This window comes from Mesocricetus auratus, unplaced genomic scaffold, assembly GCF_017639785.1.
Source record: "Mesocricetus auratus isolate SY011 unplaced genomic scaffold, BCM_Maur_2.0 Super-Scaffold_100027, whole genome shotgun sequence".
Classification (NCBI taxonomy): domain Eukaryota; kingdom Metazoa; phylum Chordata; class Mammalia; order Rodentia; family Cricetidae; genus Mesocricetus; species Mesocricetus auratus.
In genome coordinates, this window is record NW_024429208.1 from 5266385 (window position 1) to 5288995 (window position 22611).

General features: G+C 48.2%; 1 protein-coding gene across 2 annotated transcripts in view; it reads right to left on the reverse strand.

Moving 5' to 3' along the window:
- Positions 1-5386: 5386 nt before the first annotated feature.
- Stk38 (serine/threonine kinase 38) overlaps positions 5387-22611 on the reverse strand; it is a 31864-nt gene continuing 14639 nt past the window's right edge. For both annotated transcript variants that reach the window (XM_040732556.1, XM_040732557.1), the window contains 9 exons: positions 18866-18989; positions 16362-16516; positions 15758-15860; positions 13639-13700; positions 10936-11053; positions 9648-9771; positions 9388-9483; positions 7816-7910; positions 5387-7240 (listed from right to left, as the gene is read on the reverse strand). In XM_040732556.1, coding sequence (XP_040588490.1) covers positions 7110-7240; positions 7816-7910; positions 9388-9483; positions 9648-9771; positions 10936-11053; positions 13639-13700; positions 15758-15860; positions 16362-16516; positions 18866-18989 — 1008 coding nt within the window. In that variant the 3' untranslated portion in view covers positions 5387-7109. The remainder of the gene's footprint in view (positions 7241-7815; positions 7911-9387; positions 9484-9647; positions 9772-10935; positions 11054-13638; positions 13701-15757; positions 15861-16361; positions 16517-18865; positions 18990-22611) is intronic.

Genomic DNA, 22611 nt, shown 5'->3' on the forward strand with positions numbered 1-22611 from the left:
CTGGCACACTTTAAAATCATTTTGTAAAGCGAGTTTTTATGAGAGCCAGCCAGGAGGAGCTGGTAGGCAGCTGGAGAAACTCGGGGACCCTGATCCAGAACTGACGGCCACTTCCCATGTACCCGTCCGTAGGCAAGGCAGTGCGCTCGACTTTGGTGGTTCATCCTCAACACCTACCTACCCCTCCTGCCCCTTCTCCCCCTCCTGCCCCTTCTCCCCCTCCTGCCCCTTCTCCCCCTCCTGCAGTGGGCTGCTCCAGCCGCCAAGTCTTGCACCAATATATCAATCGCCTAATCGTATAGCCTCACCTTTCATGATATATACACGATTTTGACCAACAACCTACTACCTGAGGAGAGCAGATGAGTTTGGGAGCAGGCTAGAGCCCATGCAACTCACCCTCCTGGGGCAGGGGCCATCCCAGATTGAGAGCCCCATTGGGATTACAATACCCCAGGGGGCATTCTAGCTAGAGATCATAAGGCTGCCCTCAGTGAACTGTGATAAGCTTCTGGAGATAGTTCAGGAAATTGCCTTACACAGACCTTACAGTATACTATCCTAGAACCTGAGAACCCAGAGGGAAGACAACTTACCACATTTTTTCCCAGAACTCCCCTGACATTAGGGTTGAGTTTAGGCGTCTGGAGAGAGGATGTCTTAAGGGTGGCTTTTAAGGTGTACCATGAGAGAGACGAGAAAGCCCTTAAACACAAATACCAAATGCCAGCCAAGGCCATCTGACCAGCCTCGGAGTCTGCCCGAGGGTTCCCTTGCCCTCTGAGGCTCGAGGACCACAGCGTCTGTGTTTTAAATGTGGTCAGGATGGGCATCGGGCTTGAGCTTGCCCTAATCCCCACGCGCCATTCAAACCGTGTCCAAAATGCCAGGAAGAGGGGCACTGGTCCGTGGACTGTCCCCATGTCCCTAGTGGCAGGACATCAGACACAGACAGCCCTGGCTGACTTCCTGGCTCTAGACATGGACAATGGCAAATGAAGGAGCCCTAGGCTCTCTTGACCTGACCACTGTCATCTCTGACAGAGCCCGGGCGGACATCAAGGTATTGGGGCCATCCATATCCTTCCTCTTGGACACCGGTGCCACATACTCAGTCCTGCGGGAGTTCTGGGGACCCACCTCTCCTCGTCTCCTCTTGTTCCGGGGTGGGGACAGCCTTATTACGGACCTCATGACATCCCACTGACTCAGTTGCATTTTCTGGACAATTCCCCTCACTCACTCATTCATTTCTGGTTATATCTGCCTGTCCTGCACCCTTTCTGGGAAGGGATCTTTTAGCCAAAGTAGGAGCCTCCATTTCTTTTTTTTTTTTTTTTTTTCCTTTTTGGTTTTTCAAGACAGGGTTTCTCTGTATTGCTTTGGAGGCTGTCCTGAAACTCGCACTGTAGACCAGGCTGGCCTCGAACTCACAGAGATCCGTCTGCCTCTGCCTCCCGAGTGCTGGGATTAAAGGCGTGCGCCACCACCGCCCGGCAGGAGCCTCCATTTCTTTTGCTCCCATTTGCCTAACTCCAGACTCGCCAGCCTCCTCTCCTCCCAGCCACCTCTCCTTCAGGTTCCAGCATGTCATCATTTCCTTTGCCAGCCTGTCAGGTGGACCCCAAGTCTGGGACACCCAAACCCTTCTGTGGCTAGACACCATCCCCGTTGTCATTCCGTTACGGGACACTTCACAGTCCATCACCCAAGTCCAGCACCCACTCCTACTCCAGAGCGTTGGGGGACTCAAGCCGTCATCTCTGACCTAGGAAAAACCACTTCCTCCTACATCCTCTCCCTTTAACACCCTATGCTGAAGGAAGCCTAATGGGACCTACCGCCTAGACCTCTGGCTCACTCACTCTGCAGCGGTCCCCCTCCATCCAGTGGTACCTAACCCTTAACACACTTCTCTCCACTATCCCCTCAGGAACCTCGCGTTTCTCAGTTCTGGATTGTTTTGTTTTGTTTTACCAGACAGGGTTTCTGTTTTGGAGGCTGTCGGTCCAGCCTGGCCTTGAACTCACAGAGATCCGCCTGCCTCTGCCTCCCGAGTGCTGGGATTAAAGGTGTGCGCCACCACCGCCCGGCTCAGTTCTGGATTTTAAGGAGGCCTTTTTCTCTATACCTCTCGACACTCAGTCTCAAACTATCTTTGCTTTCACCTGGCCTGACCCTGACACCTCCACACAGCTCACCCGGACTATACTACCTCAGGGATTCCAGGCCAGCCCATACCTATTAGGCCAGGCTCTGGTTTCTGACCTACTCTTTCTCCCCACCCCAATCGAAGCTTATACAGTATGTAGATATTTTACTTTGCAGCCCATCCTTAGAAGTTAGCCAGACTGACACCTCTGCTTTTTTAAATTTCCTGTCCAACAGGGGTTATAGAGTCTCACCTTCCAAGGTCCAACTGTCCACTCTTGAGGTCACCTACTTGGGACTAACCATCACCTCAACTCACAAAGCTATTACGTTAGACAGAAAGAACCTAGTCTCTTGTAGTCCCTTCTGCTAAAGAGGACATCTCATCGTTTCTAGGAATAGCTGGCTCCTACACCCCTGGATTCCCTTACTCTCTCCTTGCTCTACTTCAACCCAATACTGACTCTTCCCCATCTCACTCCTGCACTGAAACCTTAGAGAGCTACTGCCCCATCCCTCACACGTACAGGAGGGCGCCCTTACCTGGTACACAGGGCAGCTCCTTTTTACATGGGGGGACCCGCAGAGCAGGCTACGGCATAGTGTCAGACACCAGGCTGCTGGAGGTACGGGCACTCCCCGCCCACACTACTAACCAGCAGGCTGAACTAAGAGCCCTCACCCGTGCCTTCCAGTAAGCACAGGGACAATCCCTAGATGTTTACACAGACTCAGAGTACGCCTTTCACATCCTCCGGCCCCATTCTGCTATCTGGAAAGAGTAGGGCTTCTTACTACTAAAGGAGGCTCCATAATAACTCAGGTCAGATTATGGCCATGCTAAAGGCCTCCCACTACCCAAAGCTACAGAGAATATTCACAGCTGTCTCGTCAGCTCCATTATCTCTAGGGGCAACAGCCGGGCTGATGAAAACCCAACTCACCTCACCCACCACAGCGAGTTCATACACTACAACCCACATCCTCAGTCACCTCCTGACACTCAAAAACCCTGTCCTAGGGACACCGGTCCTTTCGTCCCAACAGTCAGGCTCTGTCTCATTTTGTCAAGGCTCATCTCCAGCCCACCCCTGAGGACTTACGTTTCTTAAGAACTATCACTGCCTCTTGTAAAACCTGTCAGATGTCAGACTCTAAGTCCAGGTATCGTAATCCCCCCTTTTCCCACGCACCAGGCCAGGGGCTCTCTCCCAGGGACTGACTGGCAGCTTGACTTTACCCACATGCCCACAGTCAGACAAGTCTCCTGGTACTAGCTGATACCTTCTTGGGGTGGGCAAAGCGTTTCCAGCCACTAACAAAAAGCCTAGACAGTCCCTGACATCCTCCTCAGGGAAATTATTCTCCAGTTTGGAATTCAGTCAGACAATGGTCCTGAGTTCACCTCTCAGATCTCCCAAACCCTGTCTAACGTTCTCAACGTCCCTTAGCAGATTCATATTCCTTATTACCCCAGTCTTGTTAAAATGTCACAGGGGCTTCACCTTGACTGGGAAAAGCTCTTGCCTCTGGCTCCCTTCAGGCTCAGGGCTCTCCCCAACGACCCCTTTCCATGTCACCCTTTGAGCTTATGTACGGGCAGCCAGTTCTAACACCTGCTCTCTCACCGAAACCCCCACCTCTCCCTGATCACCCTAACTTCGCCATCTCCATTCCCTCCTGTGGGACTTTATTGACCACTCCCTAACTCGACCATGTGCTTCCCCAATTAACATTGGGGACCAGGTCCTTCTCTCTCCTCCAGACCAACGACCCTCAAGCCTTCCCCCTAAATGGCAGGGCCCCTTTCAAGGTAATTCCTGTCACTCCAACAGCTGCTAAGCTTGAGGGCCCCCCGCCTGGATTCGCTTATCCCACCTCAAACCCTTTACCTCTCCACCTGAAGCTCACCCCTCATACACAGCTACTGCAGCAGGATCCTGTTCCTTAAACTTCAGCAGACACCAAGGTCAACTACCTTGTCCCCATCTCAGAAGAATGAGGCTCCACCCCTACAACCGTGAGCCTTTGTGCCTCCTGAGTGAAGCTAAAGGTCTAAGAGGCACCAGAGCATTCCTGACAGCTTGGACTGCAGGGAAACCACCAGCTACCTCAGGATGTGGTAGCACCCAGCTTTCTCTCCCTTGCCCAAAGATGGTCAGCGCCCCCCAAGTCATCTGGAGGCAGTCTTCACGATTTGGAGCCCCCCGTTCCTGCCCTACCTGACACCCCTCGTTTAATCTCCCACCTTCTAATATAAGAGGTGGGATTGTTGATATCCTGGCTTCTCCCTCTCCCCGGGCAACCCGGCCCTATCCTGCTCCCAACTCCTCTCCTCAGCACCGGCCTGTCACTCCCTGCCAGCCCTTTCCTGGGCCTGTCTCTTCTTAGGGAGCCTTTCCTGGTTGTGGGGGCCTCTTAAATCCTTGGGGCTCTTTCCCCGCCCCGGGATCATTCTTCTCCAAGTTACCTTCCCTCGACCTGGGATCCAGGTCGCTCCTCACTGGCTGCATCGAGTACGTGTTAGGCAGCTGCATAATGCCTCTGCATGCAGAAACCATGAGGACCTGGGGTCCGTGACTCCAGCTTCAATTGCTGAGACTTGTTCTAAACCGTTCCCGTTCCCTATATAAGCAAGCGCCTCCTGCCTGTTCTCTTTCCATTTCTGCTCTTGATCGATTAATTCCTACCCCTCCCTTTGCTCCCGTTCCCAATAATCTCCATGTGGGTTTGAGTTAGGTGGATCGTGTTTCGTCGCCCGAAGCTGCAGCACGTAACAACAATAACTGCACTTGCTATACAAGCCTGATGTCCTGAATTTGGTCCCCTGGATCCTTATAGCTGACATAAAGAACCAACTGCTACAAGTTGTCCTATGACCACCACACATACAAGTTGTAACACACAATAAATGAATGTTTTATAAATTAAAAAAATACTTACGACTGGGAAGTCATACATTTTAAGTTTGAGGATTCTGGATGATCCAGTGACAACACCTGTCCAGCGAGTGTTTTGTCCCCACAGACAGAGGTAGGAGGGGCCTCCATAGTCTCTCAATGAATATAAATTCAGAAGACCAGCTCCAGGACAGAAGGCATTTTGTATCAAGAACAGTGCAATGATCCAATATCTCTGGACAAAGATTGGAAAGGGCCTCCAGGGCCCTGCTTCCCTGGATTTCAAGTCACAGATACTTTACAGCACGTGAAATAAAACCACCACCGAGCTCCCCTTGTTTTCACAGTTTATTCCCAAGTTGAATAGTAAAATGTGGGCATCTTCCCCAGAACTAAGCACCCCAGCACACGCTCTACACTACTCCATTACTTCTCCATCCAAGCTCACACACTCCTGCAAACACACAGGGTTCAGGACCCCAACTGTTTGGTAGTACAGAGCTCAAAGCCACCCCACAGGCCCGTCTACCTCCTCTGCACCAGGCTCTGAACGACAGGTCAAGGAGCTAACACAGCCAGCACCCCTACCCAGAGTCAAGACTTCCTACCATTCCGCTTTCTTCACCTAACACATGGAAACCAAAGCAGCTTTGCTTACAGCATTCAGTCTTCTGTTCTATTCTCTCAATGGCTGAGCTAGGACAGAGCTGACCTTCAGTGTCAAGTCTGGCAGAGTGAGTCCCAGTCATAGCTTGGCCATGGCGCTGCAGCTACCTCGCAGGTGCAAATAATGCTTAACAGTTACCAACACCTGAAACCAACTCTAACAATGCAGTAGCATGGAACCTCCAACGTTTTTCTGACGTAGCAAAAGTTTTCCAAAGGTGGCAGCAGCTGTGACAGACAAGGCACTTTGTGCTAAATTCAGTGTTTCTCATGAGAGAATGCCACAGCGGAGGCCAAGGCAGCCCTAGGTGCAGGCAACCCTTTTGGGCGCAGGGGCAAGGATCCCCTGGGAAGGCATCTGCAAAGGAAAAATTTGTAATCACGATTCCAAGGCAAAATGGCTACTTAGAGTTGGGATCGGGAAATACCAAGACGAACACAATTGCACCATGAGTGGAGTGAGCTGAGGACTCATCGGTGGGCTGGGTCTGCCTAGACTTCCACGGAGGCCGAGGTCTTGCGTGGCAGCACTTGAGCCTCCACCGGGCTCTCTGCTGAGTCCTCAGACACAAGCTGTCCTGTAGCACTTCCGGGCATTGCTGGTAGGCAGCGCGTATGTATCAAGATCGCCTCGTAAAGCCGTTGAGAGAACATGAGTGGTCCAGAACTCCTTGGCAGTGCCCAGTGGCTGTGTGGGCTTTCTAACAGCAACGAAGGGTCACACTAGTGCCTCCCCTATCAGCATTCTGGAGACTGCACCAGGCTTTTGGGTGCGGAGATAGGTCAGCGGGTGGGGTATTTGCCCTAGTACCGTAAGTAAAGTGCACCATGAATGAAGGCTGTGGAAAGCCACTCGGCCAGGCTGAGGCATGGGGAGAAAACACCCACACCTGCAGGACGGAGGTCGTTCCTTCAACCACACTGTTGGCTGTTCACACAGACTTTCATTATTGCGTTATTTCTTTAACTACAGATTTTTCAGCTATAAAGAGAAAAGAAATACTTGGTGGGCTTGGCAGGTGGCATATCACCACAACACAGGCATTGGCTGGTACTCCGTGTATATAATCTCAGTAATGGTGGACGATGGCTCTTTCCCCCCTTCATTCTGATGAACTTAGGAAATTCTAGTTCTCTTTGAAACACCTAGCAAACTGGCTCACAGGGCTTCTAGAGAAGCAAGACAGCTGCTTATGGCCGACGGAGAATGCTTGTCTTTGTCCTATGAGTTTCCTGGTGCACTGTGGAGGCACAGCCACTTACATCACATTGCAGAAACTTGACTATGCATGTTAACCGGTTCTACAAACTTCTTGGAAGTCTTTCAAGACTGAGAGGAAAACGGCAATGTTGTATAGGGGCCTCTGCCCAGTTTAGGGCCCCAGCACAGCCTTATTTTGCTGCCTTCATGTAGGAAGGTATGGCCCCCCTGGCCGTCAGGCCCTCAAAGCGCTTGTAGGTGTAATTGATGAAGACCCAGTCTTTGTTCTTGTAGTCACTCTCAGGATGATTACTTGTGGTCACTGGCAAACAAACAAATGAGACTGAGTCCTACCTCAAGGACAGCTAGTCCCAGAGACATGACACACTGAAGAATACAGCACAGTTCCCATTCGAGAAGGATTAATTTTCAATGTGCAAATGTTCTATTTTGTGATGGGAGATGGTGGCACACGCTTTTAATCCCAGCACTTGGGAGGCAAAGGCAGTCGGATCTCTAAGTTTAAGGTCAGCCTGGTCTACAGAGTGAGTTCCAGGACAGCCAGGGCTACACAGAGAAACCCTATCTCAAAAGCAAAACAAAACAAATTCTAGTTTGCTTAACTATGTTCTCCGAATTTCCTATTTCTGTATAAATATTTTTAAAGTTTTATCTTTTTGCTCCTGCCATTTCATGATTTAGGTTTTGTGACTTGCTCAGCCAGCTCAAAGTCTAGACACAGATTTGTACTCATGTTGCATTCAGTAGTCTCACCGCTACCTGACAGAGATTCCCCTCCACATTCTGAGAATCTGTAAATGTCACCCCAAAATGGCAGGGAAGGACGCAGCTCTGAGGCTGCAGAGGCCATCTGGGGGCAGTAGGGGTAGGGATTACCTGTGGGTTTAAGAATATCCGACTCTGGAAATTCATCGAAGTTGGAGGTATCATCAATGCTCTTGATTTCAATAGATATGGCAGCCGGTCTCTCCCTGCCAGGAACACACACACCAAATCACCAGGCAGTATTCATGCGGAGGATGCCGACCAAGTCTTTCCCAGAAGACCCGTCTGACATTGGAGGACTACTCCGCTGATAGAGAGAAGTTGTTTTCTCTGAATGCTAAATAAGCCAATTGGCTGCATCTGAGTCAAACTATCATTAAAAACTTGTAACTCAGCCAGTACGATGGCACATGCCTTTAATCCTAGCAATCAGGAGGCAGAGGCAGGTGAATCTCTTGTGAGTTCAAGGCCAGCCAGGTGTACCTAGTGAGTTTCAGGACAGCTGCGGCTACACGGAGACCCTGTCTCTTTTTAATTGTTTGGTCTTTTGAGACACAGTTTCTCTGTATAGCCCTGGCTGTCCTGGAACTAGCTCTGTAGACCAGGCTGGTCTCAAATTCAGAGCTCTGCCTGCCTCTGCCTCCTAAGTGCTGCGTTTAAAGGTGTGCACCACCATTGCCTGGCTGAGATGCTGTCTAAAAACAGCAAAACCCAACCAAACATTCCATCAGAGAGACAGGAGAACAGCTACAGTCCAAGTCAATGCACCCCTAAGGAGGAGGACTCCTAGAAAGGAAAGAGCTTCTAAGCAGCCTGCACTGGACTCTACCATGCCTCCACTGGGAAGATAAAGTCATCAGGATGTTGGCCACAGCGGAGCCAAGGAAAGTGGACTGTAAGCCCCAGGCTAACTTCTCAAGGCCAGCCTGGTCCACAAAGGGAGTCCCAGGACAGCCAGAGCTGTTACAGAGAGAAACGCTGTCTCAAAAAACAAAAACCAACAAAACTCAAGAGTCTAAAACAGAACACAATTATAAAATGGCAACACACTTTGGGCTTAGTAATCCTTGAGAGCTAATGACAACAGGTGCTGTAGCAGGTGGCGTAGGAGCCCAGGCCACACTTCCACGCTGCCCTCTCCACAAGCTCCCCTTCCCCCTCCCCCCTTCCCTCCCCTGCCCTCTGCTGTCCTCCCTCCTCTTCCACCTTCTCTCACTGTCCTCTGTCTCCCAGAAACAGCCTCATCTGCGGGAGGCTCTCAGCCTGAGCAAAGACAGCGCTTCCCTTCCTTTGCCAGTCACCGACTGACTCGTTTTCACCACAAATGAGACTGGCACTAGGGAAATCACAGTCCGGGCATGGTGGCAAGTGCTTCTATCCAAGCACTTGGGAGAAGAGTGCGGAGAGTTAAGAGTTCATGATCATCTTCGGCTACAACCCTCCTAGGCCCGGCTGGGCTGCAGGGGACCCAGTCTGTGTTCCGTGAGACGGCTCCGTGGGCAAAGGTGCTGCTCCACAAACCTGGTGACCTGATTTGATCCTGGAGCCCATGTCAAAGTTAAAGGGAAGAACGAACTCCACAGTTACCCTCTGAACTGCCCCCATGCACCGTGGGATGCATATCCTCCCCCCCCCCCAACAAGAAGTGAAGTTAAATCCTGGAAAGTGTAACACGGCGCCTACCTGATATGTTCCCAGTCAACACCTTCAAAGAAAGGGTTACTTTTTATTTCCTCAACTCCAGAGGCTCCGATTCTATGTTCCCACTCACAGCAGAACCTGGGAAACAGAGGCTTTTCAGCACACCGCAAACACCTTTCTTCAGAAAAAAGAATAGCCAGGCTCCTGCATGCTCTTACCCAACCCCCACCCCTGGAGGGAGGAAGCAGAACACCCAGGATTCATTCCTGTCACAAGACTTAGTGTGGGAGACACTCTGCTACCTCAGAATCAGGCCCTTGGCTTTCTCGGAGATGGGAACTTCTGGGGGAAAGGTCAAAGTTTCCTTCCAGTTCATCACCTTCTTATATGTCTCTTGCGGGGTCTCGGAGCAGAAAGGTGGGTACCCTGTAACAAGTAGGAAGTATGGAGCTTTATAGCTCAGAACCGGGAGTCTGAGGTAGTTCTCAGCACAGCTCCACGTCTGACAGCAACTCACCACCTCTGCATGCTCATTCCTCCATCATACTGGCAGGATTTTCATTCTCCCCAGAAAATATCAACCCCCTTTTGTTTTGTTTTTCAAGACAGGGTTTCTCTGTGTAGCCCTAGATGTCCTGGAACTCTCTCTGTAGACCAGGCTGACCTTGAATTCACAGAGATCCGCCTGCCTCTGTCTCCCGAGTGCTGGGATTAAAGGCGTGCGCTGCCACAGCCCAGCTATCTACACCCATTTTTCATGCTGCTAACTCCAAGTGAAGAGCGGTACCTCTGATACCACTTAAAAGCAGCTACCATTGGAGTGGAGAAAGAAAGGACAAGCAGAGCTGCAGTGTGCGTCAGCATTCGAGAAAAACAGGGCACACTGTGAAAAGAGGACCCTTCCTAGGGAGGGCCGCACATGGGTGAAGCGTCAAGCAAGCTGTAAGGGAAAACATGGGTTTCAAAGAGACCATTATGGCCTCTTTTTTGTAGTTTACTCCAAGTTCGAGCAAGATGATAAACACTTGCACTCCCTATGGCCAGCCTATCCTCCACATGGAGGACATTCATTGTTCCCCCAAGACGACCAAGTGATTCCAAACCCACCCTGTCATCCACAGACTCACCTACTAGTGCTCCATGGCATATGGCCACGCTGAGAGCTGAGAGATGTGTTCCCTAAACAGAGACACACACCATCCAAACACAAGGGGAAAGAGAGGAAGAACAATTCGCAAACCGAGAGAGAGAGAGAGAGAGAGAGAGAGAGAGGGAGGGAGGGAGGGAGGGAGGGAGGGAGGGAGGGAGGGAGGGAGGGAGGGAGGGAGGGAGGGAGGGAGCCTTGGTTAAGCTCTTTGTACACAACAGGTACTTGATAAGTGAGAGTGGCTAAAAGGCCCAGATGGAGAGAGTGAAGGAACAGAAGAAATGAAAAACAATAAATGACCATCACAGGCGACACAAGAGGTGAGGAAACCCACGAATACAATGGGACTCATTTGAAAGAGCTGAGCTGGCCAAGTGACACAGTGTAGCAGCGTGTAAGTCTTTACAGGTGTACAGAAAGCCCTCAGGCAGCATGCAACTTACCAATAAGCATCTCATACATGATCACCCCCAGTGACCACCAATCACAGAGCTTGTTGTACCCAGTCTGCATGAAGACCTCAGGAGCAATGTAATCAGGAGTTCCCACTGTGGAGAAGGCCTGAAATATGTACACACGTTAGGGAGAGCCGGCCAGGAGTGAGTGCCCAAGCTCAGAATGCTATTCCTGACCAAAGGCCTCCAGCTCCACCATGGGCACCCAAACTGCACGACAGCCCAAGCCTACTACAAACTCATCTGCTAGAGCACTTCTCAAAATGAACAACGGAGCTTTGTTAGTAAGGCAGAGGCCCCTTCCCAAACATACCCAGAGCCCATACCATAAACAACCCATTAAGAACCAGGCTCTGGACCTGAGTGAGCCTTCCTAATTCTACCAAGGAAGAGCTGGCTGGCTCAATGATGCAGATAAAACCTGACATACAAACTCAAAGTCTGAGAACTAGTAGGGACAGACCAGTTTGGAGATGAAATGTCTTGCGCCAAATCATCTCTCTTACCAACACACACTGTGTGGCCTGAGAGCGCCACCAAGGGAAGCCTTGTTAGTGAGAACTGAAGTCGTAGTGGCCAAAAGCATACAGATGTCTTCTAGATGGCAGGCTTTCTGGTTCAGCTGGTAGCTGAATTCCACAGTGGCTATATGATTTACACCCCACCAACAGTGAGTACAGGTTCCTCTTCTCCACACCCTCTCCATGCTCCTTGTCAGATCTGCAAATGGTCACCATTCTGACTGCACTGAGGTGTTATTTCAAAGTAGTTTTAATTTGCATTTCCCTGATGGCACAGTATACTGGACATCTGTTTTTGAGACAAGGTCTCAACTACATAGCCCTGGCTAGCCTGGGATTCATGATAGAGATTAGACTGGTCTCGAACACATAAAGTTCTCTGTCTTTGTCTCCCAAGAGCTGAGATTAAAGGTATGCACTAGCAAGCCTAGCTGAATACTTTTAAAAATAGTTACTTGCCAGTCGGGCGTTGGTGGCGCACGCCTTTAATCCCAGCACTTGGGAGGCAGAGGCAGGCGGATCTCTGTGAGTTCGAGGCCAGCCTGGTCGACAAGAACTAGTTCCAGGACAGCCTCCAAAGCCACAGACTGTCTCGAAAAACCAAAAAAAAAAAAAAAAAAAAGTTACTGGCCATTTGTGTTTCTTTCTTTGGAAACTATCTATTCTGGTCACTTCTGGTCACTTGCCCATTTGTTGATGGACAGTTTTCACTGCCCTGGCATTTAATTTTTGCAGCTTCTTTGCAAATTCTAGATATTAGCCACTTGTCTGAAATGTATCTGGTAAAGCTGTTCTCCGCTCCAGGCTGTCTGCACTGAGGGTTTCCTGTGCTGCAGAAACATCTTATTTCCATGAGGTCCCATCTGTTGACACTTGGACTAGTCCCTGTGCTAGTATTGCTCTACCCCAATATTTCAAAGGTTACCCCTCCACATTCTCCTAGAAGTTTCAGGGGGGTTTTATTGTTGTTTGAGAAGGATTTATCTACGTATCCCTGGCTATCCCAGAACTTGCTATGTAGACCACAGAAATCCACCTGCCTCTGCCTTCTGAGTGCTGGGATAAAAGGCATTCCAAAACATGCTCAGCCTTGTTTCAGGTTTTAAATGAAGGCCTTTGGTCCACTTTGATTTTTGTACAAGGTGAAAGAATCTACTTTCATTTCAAAGTACAGCACATGTTTAATTTCTGCAGTAAAAACCCGGCACCATCTGCTGGAAAGGCTATCTTTTTTTTCATATTTATCTTTATGTGCATTGGTGTTTCGTCTGTGTGTACCCCTGTGTAAGGGTATCACATCCCCTGGAGCTGTAGTTACAAACAGTTGTGAGCTAGCATGTTGGTGCTGGGAAACTGAACCTCCGTCCTCTAGAAGGTTACTCAGTGCTCTTCACTGCTGAGCCATCTCTCAACACCATGAGGGCACAATTTTAAATGTGGGCATAGTAAAACATAAAAAATTTTAATTCCCCTCTCCAATTCTGATTGCCAAGTACTTTTTCTACCACAAAGTAAGAAAAAGTAAGGCAGACGAACAGGAGTCCTGATTTGCCGAAGGGGATCAACAGTTTAACAAGTTTGAGAGGCTTCCTGGAGGTGGGCATGGGGGTACACCTATAATCCTACTATGTTGCTGGAATCCAGAGGATTGGGGGAGGGGATTCCAGGACAGCCTAGACTATAGGAGATTTATATAAAATAAATGTATAAAAAGACAGCTCCGTAAGTACTCAAAGCAGATGTTCACACTTAGTCTGACCTTGCAATCCCAGGTTAACTAAGCCATTCGTACCTCGGAAGGGAGGACAGGAAGAAAGATGTGTTTCCCACTGGAAGGCCAGATGAAATCACCTCCAAAAACTCAGCAGCAGAACAGCCTGTCGCCTGCCCTCCCTCACAAGGCCCTTTGGGCTCACAACACAGTGACAGCGCTGCTGCAGCCTGAAGCACTGAACCGGGGTGGGGGCTCAAACGCTTATCAACTACACACATGCACTTTTTTGGGTGGCGGTGTTGTTACTGGCGATGGACAGTACTGGGGACAGCACCCAGGGCCGTGTTCAAGCCAGGCCCACTCTGCTACTGCGCTCCATGCCCAGCCCATTTGTATTCACTCTAAAGCTTACTCGGACTGGCTTGTAGTGTCTTAGATGTCTCCAATGTTACTTACCAACTGGCGTCTGTTTCTTTTCCAGGTCTCTGCTTTCCTTTTGGAATTCATGTTCTGGAAAGCTAAAAGTGGAGAAACCAAGTCCTAGTCAAAATTCAGAAAAGAATGTTTACTGCTTTGGTTGCTCTGGTACTGGTCACACCACACATCCATCCACTAAATCTCCGGGTGAAGCCAGGCATGGCAGTGGGAGGCAGAGGAAGGCAGATCTCTGTGAGTTCCAGGTCGGTCTAGGATACACAGAGACCCACAATCTCACAGCAACAAAGTAAAACAAACAAACAAAGCCCAATCAACTCTGGTGACTCGCTTTTCATTCCTTTATCACCTCCAATACGGGGCGCCCAAGCGCTTTTGTTTTTTTGGATTTTGTTGTGGCACTGCTGGGCAAGCAGTCTACTCCTGAGCCACAACCACGCTTTCTGTTGTTCTGTGATCACCTCCCAGAAGCATGCTTACACTCCGTTATTCCCTCCTGGCTCTGTATGTTCTGTGTTCACGTACTCAGATCTGGTTTGCAGCACTCCAGAAAATCCCCATCAGTATGAATCTGCAAACCTACAGCACTCATAATTCTGAAACTTATCACAAGACCCAAGAGCAGCAAGTACACTCCTGGAGATAGCTATGGTGTACTGTAAGTTTTCTAGGACAAGCTGTGATCTGTGTTCATGTCCGTGCAGGTGGGTCCTGTACTGGTGTGTGTGTGTGTGTCTGTGATGTGTGTGAGTGTGTTGTGTGTGTGGTGTGTGTGTGTGTATGGTGTGTGTGTGGTGTGTGTGTGTGTGTGGTGTGTGTCTGTGGTGTGTGTCTGTGGTGTGTGTGTGAGTGTGTGTGGTGTGTGGTATGTGTGAGTGTGTGTGTGGTGTGTGGTATGTGTGAGTGTGTGGTGTGTGTGGTGTGTGTGTGGTGTGTGTGTATGTGTGTATGGTGTGTGTGTGGTGTGTGTGTGTGTATGGTGTGTGTGTGGTGTGTGTGTGTGGTGTGTGTGTGGTATGTGTGTGTGGTGTGTGTGTGTGTGGTGTGTGTATGTGGTGTGTGTGTGTGGGGTGTGTGTGTGTGTGTGTGTGTGGTATGTGTGTGTGGTGTGTGTGGTGTGTGTGTGTGTGTGTGGTGTGTGTATGTGGTGTGTGTGTGGTGTGTGTGTGTGGTGTGTGTGTGTGTGTGTGTGGTATGTGTGTGTGGTGTGTGTGTGTGTGTGTGTGGTGTGTGTGTGTGTGTGTGTGCCCACACGCACGTGTGTCCTGAGCAACACAGGTGTCTTTCCTTAGATGCCATCTACCTTTCTTTTCTACTTTTTTCTCTTACTTCTTTTTCTGAGGCAGGTCTCTCACTGGCTTGGAACTTGTCAAATAGGCTAAGCTGGCTGTCCACTGGCCCCAGGGAACCCTCCTGTCCCCACGTCCTCAGTGCTAAGTTGCAGCCATGTACCTTCATGCCTGGCTTTTACATACATTTTAGAATCAAACCTGGTCTTCCTGATTGCAGGGCAACCACTTTACCCACTAAGCCATCTTCCATGCTTTGATACCCCTCAGGCAGAAAAAGAACACCTGGTGTAGTAGTTTGAAAGAAAATGCCCCCCAAAGTGACACTATTAGGTGGTGTCACTTGTTGGAGGAAGTGTGTCACTGTGGAGGTGGGCTTTGAGGGATCTCATATATGTTCAAGCCACCACTCCCACTGAGGCAGTCTACTTCCTGTTGCCTGCACATCACATGTTGCAGCTGCTTCTCCAGCACCATGCTCCCCACCATGCTGATAACGGACTGAAGCTCTGAACTGTGAGCCACCACCTCGATTAAATGTCTTCCTTTATAAGAGTTGTGGCTGTGGGGTCTCGTCATAGCAACAGAGCCCTAACTACGACATTGAGTAAATCCAGTCTGGAGCTGTTCTGAGAGCTTTGACACCCAGACCTTCCTAGCAGAGTTCTCCAGATGTCCTTCTCAACATCTGCCTTAGCACAACTGCAAGCACTCATCCCACCTACTCAGAGGTACAGGACGTACAGAAAAGCACTGCATTCTTCTCTGTAATTCATGGTGTGAGAGTTCCCCATGATTCCTGCACAGTTTAGTTAGCAGGAACAGGCGACTGACATCACTGCTGTACTTACTGAAATCACTGGGGAGGCTGTGGTTCAGGTTCCTATAAAATTCTGTCCTATGTGCTTTTTTCAGGCCTGTGCAAAGGCCAAAGTCAGAGAGTTTCACATGGCCCTATGAGGGAAGAAGGAACACGATGAAGGATGGACAAACACTGTTGGGTAGGGAGAACACTGTCTTCTGGTCCTTCCAGTATCTTATACCTCTAGGTAACACACTGCTCCCCACCCATACTGCTAGTGAAAAACACACAACAACAAGCTACTAAAATAGTGCTCCTGCTGGGTGTGGTGGCGCACATCTTTAATCCCAGCATTTGGAAAGCAGAAGCAGGTGGATCTCTGAGTTTGGGGGCGGTCTAGTCTACAGAGCAAGTGCCAGTATGGCCAGGGCTACACAGAGAAACTGCCTCAACACCCACCCCCTAAAAAAAAAAGACCATTCCATTACAGAATCATAGTTCAGAGACAGGATGTGATTGCAAGCTGACCTGTAAAAAGGAAAAAACATACAAAGTGGGTCACCGTCCCCATGTCATCACAGCATGTAAACAGGCATCAGCCAGGGCTGCCTAGCTCGCAGTCACACTGGTCAGGGTGGCACACCTCCACATACCTTGCTGTCCAAGAGAAGGTTGTCTGGCTTGATGTCTCTGTGGATGAACCCCAGCTGGTGAATGGAGTCTATGGCTAATACTGTCTCTGCTATGTAAAACTGAGTTTCCTCTTCTGTCAGAGTGTCTTTTTTCATCAATAAGGTCATCATGTCCCCTGGAAGCAGAAAAATACAAAGCCACCAGCATACACACACAATGCATGTACACACACACACACACACACACACACACACACACACACACAATTAATGTGAGTAAGAACCAGTTTTTGGATACAAGCCAACTAAACCCAACTGTGCCATGTCCCAGAGACTGACCCACAGGGCTGACATGGGAGGAAACAGCAAGAGGTTTCTGACACTTAAAGAACACATCTCACACCTAAGGTAGGTAATGATGACTGCTACACTGTGATTTGACTCTTTTTCAGAATGAGAATTTCTCCCACGGTTACAGTGTATTTGCTTACAGCAATATTTTGGACTGGGGAGTGATAATTTACTTTTCCTTTTTTGTTTTTTGTTTTTGTTTTTTTTTTCAGGACACAGTTTCTCTATGTAACAGCCTTGGCTGTCCTGCAGTTCACTCTGTAGACCAAGTTCGCCTTGAACTCACAGACATTGGTCTGCCTCTGCCTCCTGAGTGCTGGGATTAAAGGTGGGTATGGCCACTGCCCAGGGAATGACTTGCTTTACTTTTATGTTTGCTCCATTATCTGTAAAGTTGTCTACATCTAGAGGCAGATGGCAATCCACACAGGTTGAATTGCTGTCATTGGAATGAAATGCTAAATAGGATGTAAATATTTAGGGAGACTAAACACAAGGTTTTCCACTAACACAGTGAGGCACACTAGTAGGAAGGTGGCCTGTGGGCGGCTGAGCATCAGTCCACAAACGCTGAGCCCACTACTCTACACTGGAGTCTACTGCCTGTTGGGAGCTCACTGACAGTTCTCAGGACCATGGGGCCTTCTCCTAACACCTTACTAGAGGGATTTACCCATTATACAACTTTGAACCTGCAAGGTGAGAACTTAGAGCTTAGCACCAGCATCATAAAGCAAGAGAAAAAAAAGATTCATACCCTAAAATTCAGCAATTAAACAAAAGCAAAGAAAATGTGTAGAGTAGCTAAAAAGCTAAGAATAACAGGAAGGTTCAGTTTCTGCCTCATGTACAGCTACTTCCAGGAGGAAACAAGGAAAAGAAAGACCTCTGACCTTGGAGCCTCGTGCCACCTTCTGAGGGGCATTTCATTCACAACTTTTTTTTTTTGTATTCTTGGCAAGAATTTTTCCCTTGAACAAAAACTAAGCAATTAATTATATAAAAACCCAAGACTTGAAAAGTCTGAGTCCTCAGCATTCCTGCAAGCATCCTGAGACCACGGATAAGGGGTGAAGTCAACCTAAGGTTACTATGCAGCTGTCACTCCCTACCAAGAGAGCAGCTGATGGCCTCACTGTGTGTTTGCCCAGATGGTGGGAGAGTTCAGGCTGGCTGGTCTATGGCTGTGCACAGGAATGGCTGGGGAGACACACGGTAAGGACCTGGTGGCCAGGCTGTTTCTTACCATTTAGAGCTGGCACATAAATGCTGAAGACAAAAAGGGGTGGGGGCATTCCACTAGCCAACTCTACCATAATCTCGATCTGTTGTTAGTAAAACTACCGGTGACCCTAGGTCTAAACTAGGGGGTGTCACTAGATCAATATAGTATGTCCCAATAAATTATATTTGCTTTGTTAAAAACCAAAAGGAGGGGCTGGAGGCTCAGAGGTTAAGAGCACTGACTGCTCTTCCAGAGGTCTTGCGTTCAATTCCCAGCAACCACATGGTGGCTCACAACCATCTACAATTCAATCTGGTATATATATAATAAATAAGTAAATCTTAAAAAACACAAAAAAAAACAAAAACCCAAAAGGAAATATGGGGACTGGGAGGAGAGGACAGGAGGGAGGGAAACTGTGGTCAGGGCATAAAAATAAATAACTGCGAATGTTCAGAGTTCCTGGCGTACCAGGAGAAAATGTCTGCAGCACAGATGGGATACTCTGCTCCTGCTTTTTCTGTAGCTGTCTAAGCTTGAAATCTTGGAAAGGAGGAGTGGGCTCTAGATATCAATATGGGTGAATAGAAAAATCACTCTTTAATAATAAATCCGTTGAAGCAAAAAATTCTATGGCTTCAGTGTGGTCAAGTGGACACCATTCCGGATTCCTGTAAGCAGGAAAGCGGGCAGAGCTCCCTACTTTGCCTATACATGTCTAAAGGAAAAAGAAACAGGAAGACTTGTCCGTCTGAAATGGGGAGTGAATGAAAGGCTGAGACCTCAGAGGCACCAGCACAGGGCGGGCACTGACCTCCTTTATAGACCTACAATCAACACAGAAAGCGACTCTGTGAGCAGTTACAAGTAGAAGGGAGGGTTAATTGTTGATGTGAGAGAAAAACCACAGAACAAAAGGGAAATCGACCTTTCATTGTGAAGTAATTACCTCCAGGCAGGAACTCCATGATTAGGTAGAGGTTTAGCTTATCCTGAAAACTATAGAACATTTTCACAACCCACAAACTGTCTGCCTCCACTAGAATGTCACGCTCCGCACGAATGTGGCCAACCTGGAGGTATATGCATTTGATTAATGACAAGCCTTGCTCTGCTGTAAACTGCATATCTGTTTAAACAATTTCAATACTGTTCTGAGTATTTACCTGTAGTTCTGCTATCACAAACTGACCAACTTGAAACTGACATTTGACCTTTGAGATTCACTAATAGAAACCTGCTAAGAAAGGCTTCTAAATCTGCCAAAATGAATGACTGGCTTCAACGCAACAGCAACTGTAGCAGTGCTCTGAAGTAAACCTCTGATTAGTTAAAATTACAATATGTATGCCCTAATAATATTTTTTTCTAAGGCAGAGTCTCATGTCTTCCATGCTGGCTTTGAACTCACTATATAGCCAAGGTATACCTGGGACTCAGACCCTCTGCCTCCATCTCCACAACTGAAGATTATAAGCATGTACTGACACATGGGTTTGTGTAGTGAGAACCCTGAACCAGGGATAAACAAGCACCCACCAGCAAGCCCAGCCCACAGCTCTAAGGGCCGAAAAGGATAAACAGCCCCACCCCAGACTGCACTATCCAGGTGAACTTGCATTTATCTGAGGTTTTGTGCCTGGTTCTGGTTTCATTTTGCCTGAGGTGGAACCCAGGACCTTGCTTATCTACAAAAGCACTCTACACAAGAGCCCATGCTCCCCAAGTGCCCAGGTGCACGCCCTGCACAGTGCCATAGAAGTGACAGAGGCTGGAGTGACAACTCTAGGATGCCATGATGCCACAGCCCTTGGCCCACTGCTGTGCACTACTCCACAACATAAAAAATGAAAAGTTTTGCTGGGCGTTGGTGGCGCACGCCTTTAATCCCAGCACTTGGGAGGCAGACGCAGGCGAATCTCTGTGAGTTCGAGGCCGGGCTGGACCGACAGTCTCCAAACCAATACAGAGAAACCCTGTCTCGTAAAACCAAAAAAAAAAAAAGTTTTTTATGGGTTACAGATTCAAATTCAGGCATTTCTAGTTTTCTACATTTGCTGCAACATCTAGGTAAAAAGAGACCGAGCTACAGGCAGTGCAGGGGAACTGGTACAGTTGTTAAGATAAAATGCCTTGGGGGTGTGGCCAGCTGGTAAACAGCTTGTACAGCATGCATGAAGCCCTGGGTTTGATTCCCAGTACCATGTACGGCTGGGGAGGAGAGGGAGGGACATCCCTGCAAGTCTAGCACTGAGACAGAAGCAGGAGGGTCAGGAGTTCAGGATGACCTTCCTCCTCCACTACATAGCAAATCTGAGGCCAGCCAGGCTACATGGAACCCTGTCTCAAAAATTATGATGACTATATCAAATTCACAATATTCAAAATATGTAATAGTAACCAAAACATGATTGCATATTCTCAAATTACACTCCTCTTATCTTTTTTAGGTGTGGCAAGACCTAAAGATGGGCTGAATCAAATCTAAGTTCATCACGGTCAGTCCAAGCCTGTGATAAAAGTTTTACCTTAAGTTCTAACAATATGTTACAAAGTAAAAGGTGTATAAAGATTGGTGAACTGGCACTTCTATGGCTCTATTTAATACAATGCTCACGCAGTGCCTGTGTTGTTGGGATGCTATCCCATCACTTGTTAGGAAACACACACTATCGTCTCCTGACATAGCTAACCTTCCTATTCTCCCACACTCTGTGGGACTTAAAAGCATAATAATTTACATATCTGAGTTTTCAGTCTCCATTAACATGGTTCCTTGGGAAACTGTGTGATAGCTTCAATGTGTGAAAATTCTTAGGTTTTTGCTAGGTGTTCTTTATGGTACATGGTGATAAGCACACTGCTATGAAACCACAAAACCAGCCCAACATCTACCTTGCCTTGCCTTAAACACAGAAAGCTTGTGAAAATTCACTGCTGCTTGCTGACCTGGCTGTATCAATGGCATTGTCAGTATGAGGCCAGTAGACTGTGACCTCTGCTCTCCTGTGGGTCCCTACCTCCTACAAAGACCCAAAGAAAAGAGAAGGTACTAGTATTACCACTTATCACTCATCTTGGAGGACAGGATGGTGACTGTAACATTTCCTGCTTGTCAAGAGAAAAGCTAACCACTGGGAGTTCACCTGAGGCTGACATGGCAACCAGAAGCCTGGAGATCTAGAAGTGGGGTCAGCTGGATGGAGCCAGAGGCCCACACCACAGGTCCTCTTCCTGCCATAGCATGGAAGGCACTAAGGAGGCTGACAGACTAGTCAGCCTTGCTCGTCCACAGCGGCGCAGCCCCATCAACCGCGCTGAGAGACAGCTGTCTGGCACTAGCTAAAGCTCATGCCTTGTGTTTTAAATGTTTCTAGGTAACACAAGTATCCCCTTTGTGGGGCAGAATAATAACCTGAGCTGTCAACAGGTAGTTATAAACGCTGCTCAGTTCAGAATGTAAACCAATTTACCTATTTACAACATGGCAACTTAGATTCTCCGTCTAAAACCCCAAAACTGAGGACGGAGCTGTACTGCCTACTTCTCACACTCACCTAGCAGCAGCACTGAGTGTCCTTTCAGGACTTAGCTGGCCACACACTGGGATCAAGGGACAGAACTGAGCCCATCAACTAGAGGTGACCTGAATAATTAATTTAGTGTTCCATTTAACACATAAGTTAATGCACTATTTAAAAATTCGAATTCAGGGCTGGAGAGGTGGCTCAGAGGTTAAGAGCACCGGCTGCTCTTCCAGAGGTCCTGAGTTCAATTCCCAGCAACCACATGGTGGCTCACAACCATCTGTAATGAGATCTGGCACCCTCTTCTGGCCTTCAGGCATGAATGCAGGCAGAATACTGTATATATAATAAATAAATAAATCTTTAAAAAAATTTGAATTCATATTTACTTTCATTTAGAAGATTACATACTAACCTTAAAGAAAGAGCAGTATTTAAGAAGAGTGTATGACTTCTATTTAGATCACCTGCCACCATGCTGGACACCTAGTGCCTGCTACCTGGAGCTTCCAGTCATGATGTACCTGCTCAAAAACTTTCCCTTTTTCTAACTATTTTTCTTTTTTGAGACAAGATCTCTCTACATAGCCCCATCCTGTCCTAGAACCCACTACGTAAACCACGTTGGCCTCGGACTCATAGAGATCCTCCTGACTCTGCCTCCCCAATGCTGGAACTAAAGGCTTGAGCCACCATGCCCCTTCTTCTAACTGTAAAGTGTTGTGTTTTGTAAACACGTGTGTCCTTGTGTGTATGAATGGAGGTCAGAGGATGGCTTCTAGGAATCAGTTCTCTCCTGGCACTCTGTGGGTCCCACATGATGAAGCTCAGGCCATCAGGCTCCGAAGGCAGCTCCTGACCACTCTGAGACTCTCGCCAGCCCCACTTTATAACTCTTGTGACTGCTAATGAACTGATACAAGTTATTTTTTAAAATTTTTATTTATTATGTATATAGTATTGTGTCTACATGTATCCCTGCAGGTCAGAAGAGGGCACCAGATCTCATTACGGATGGTTGTAAGCCATTATGTGGTTGCTGGGAATTGAACTCAGGACCTCTGGAAGAGTAGCCAGTGCTCTTAACCTCTGAGCCATCTCTCCAGCCCCTGACACAAGTTTTGAGTGCTGCCTAAAACTATAGGAAATATATATGGAACACTTAAGT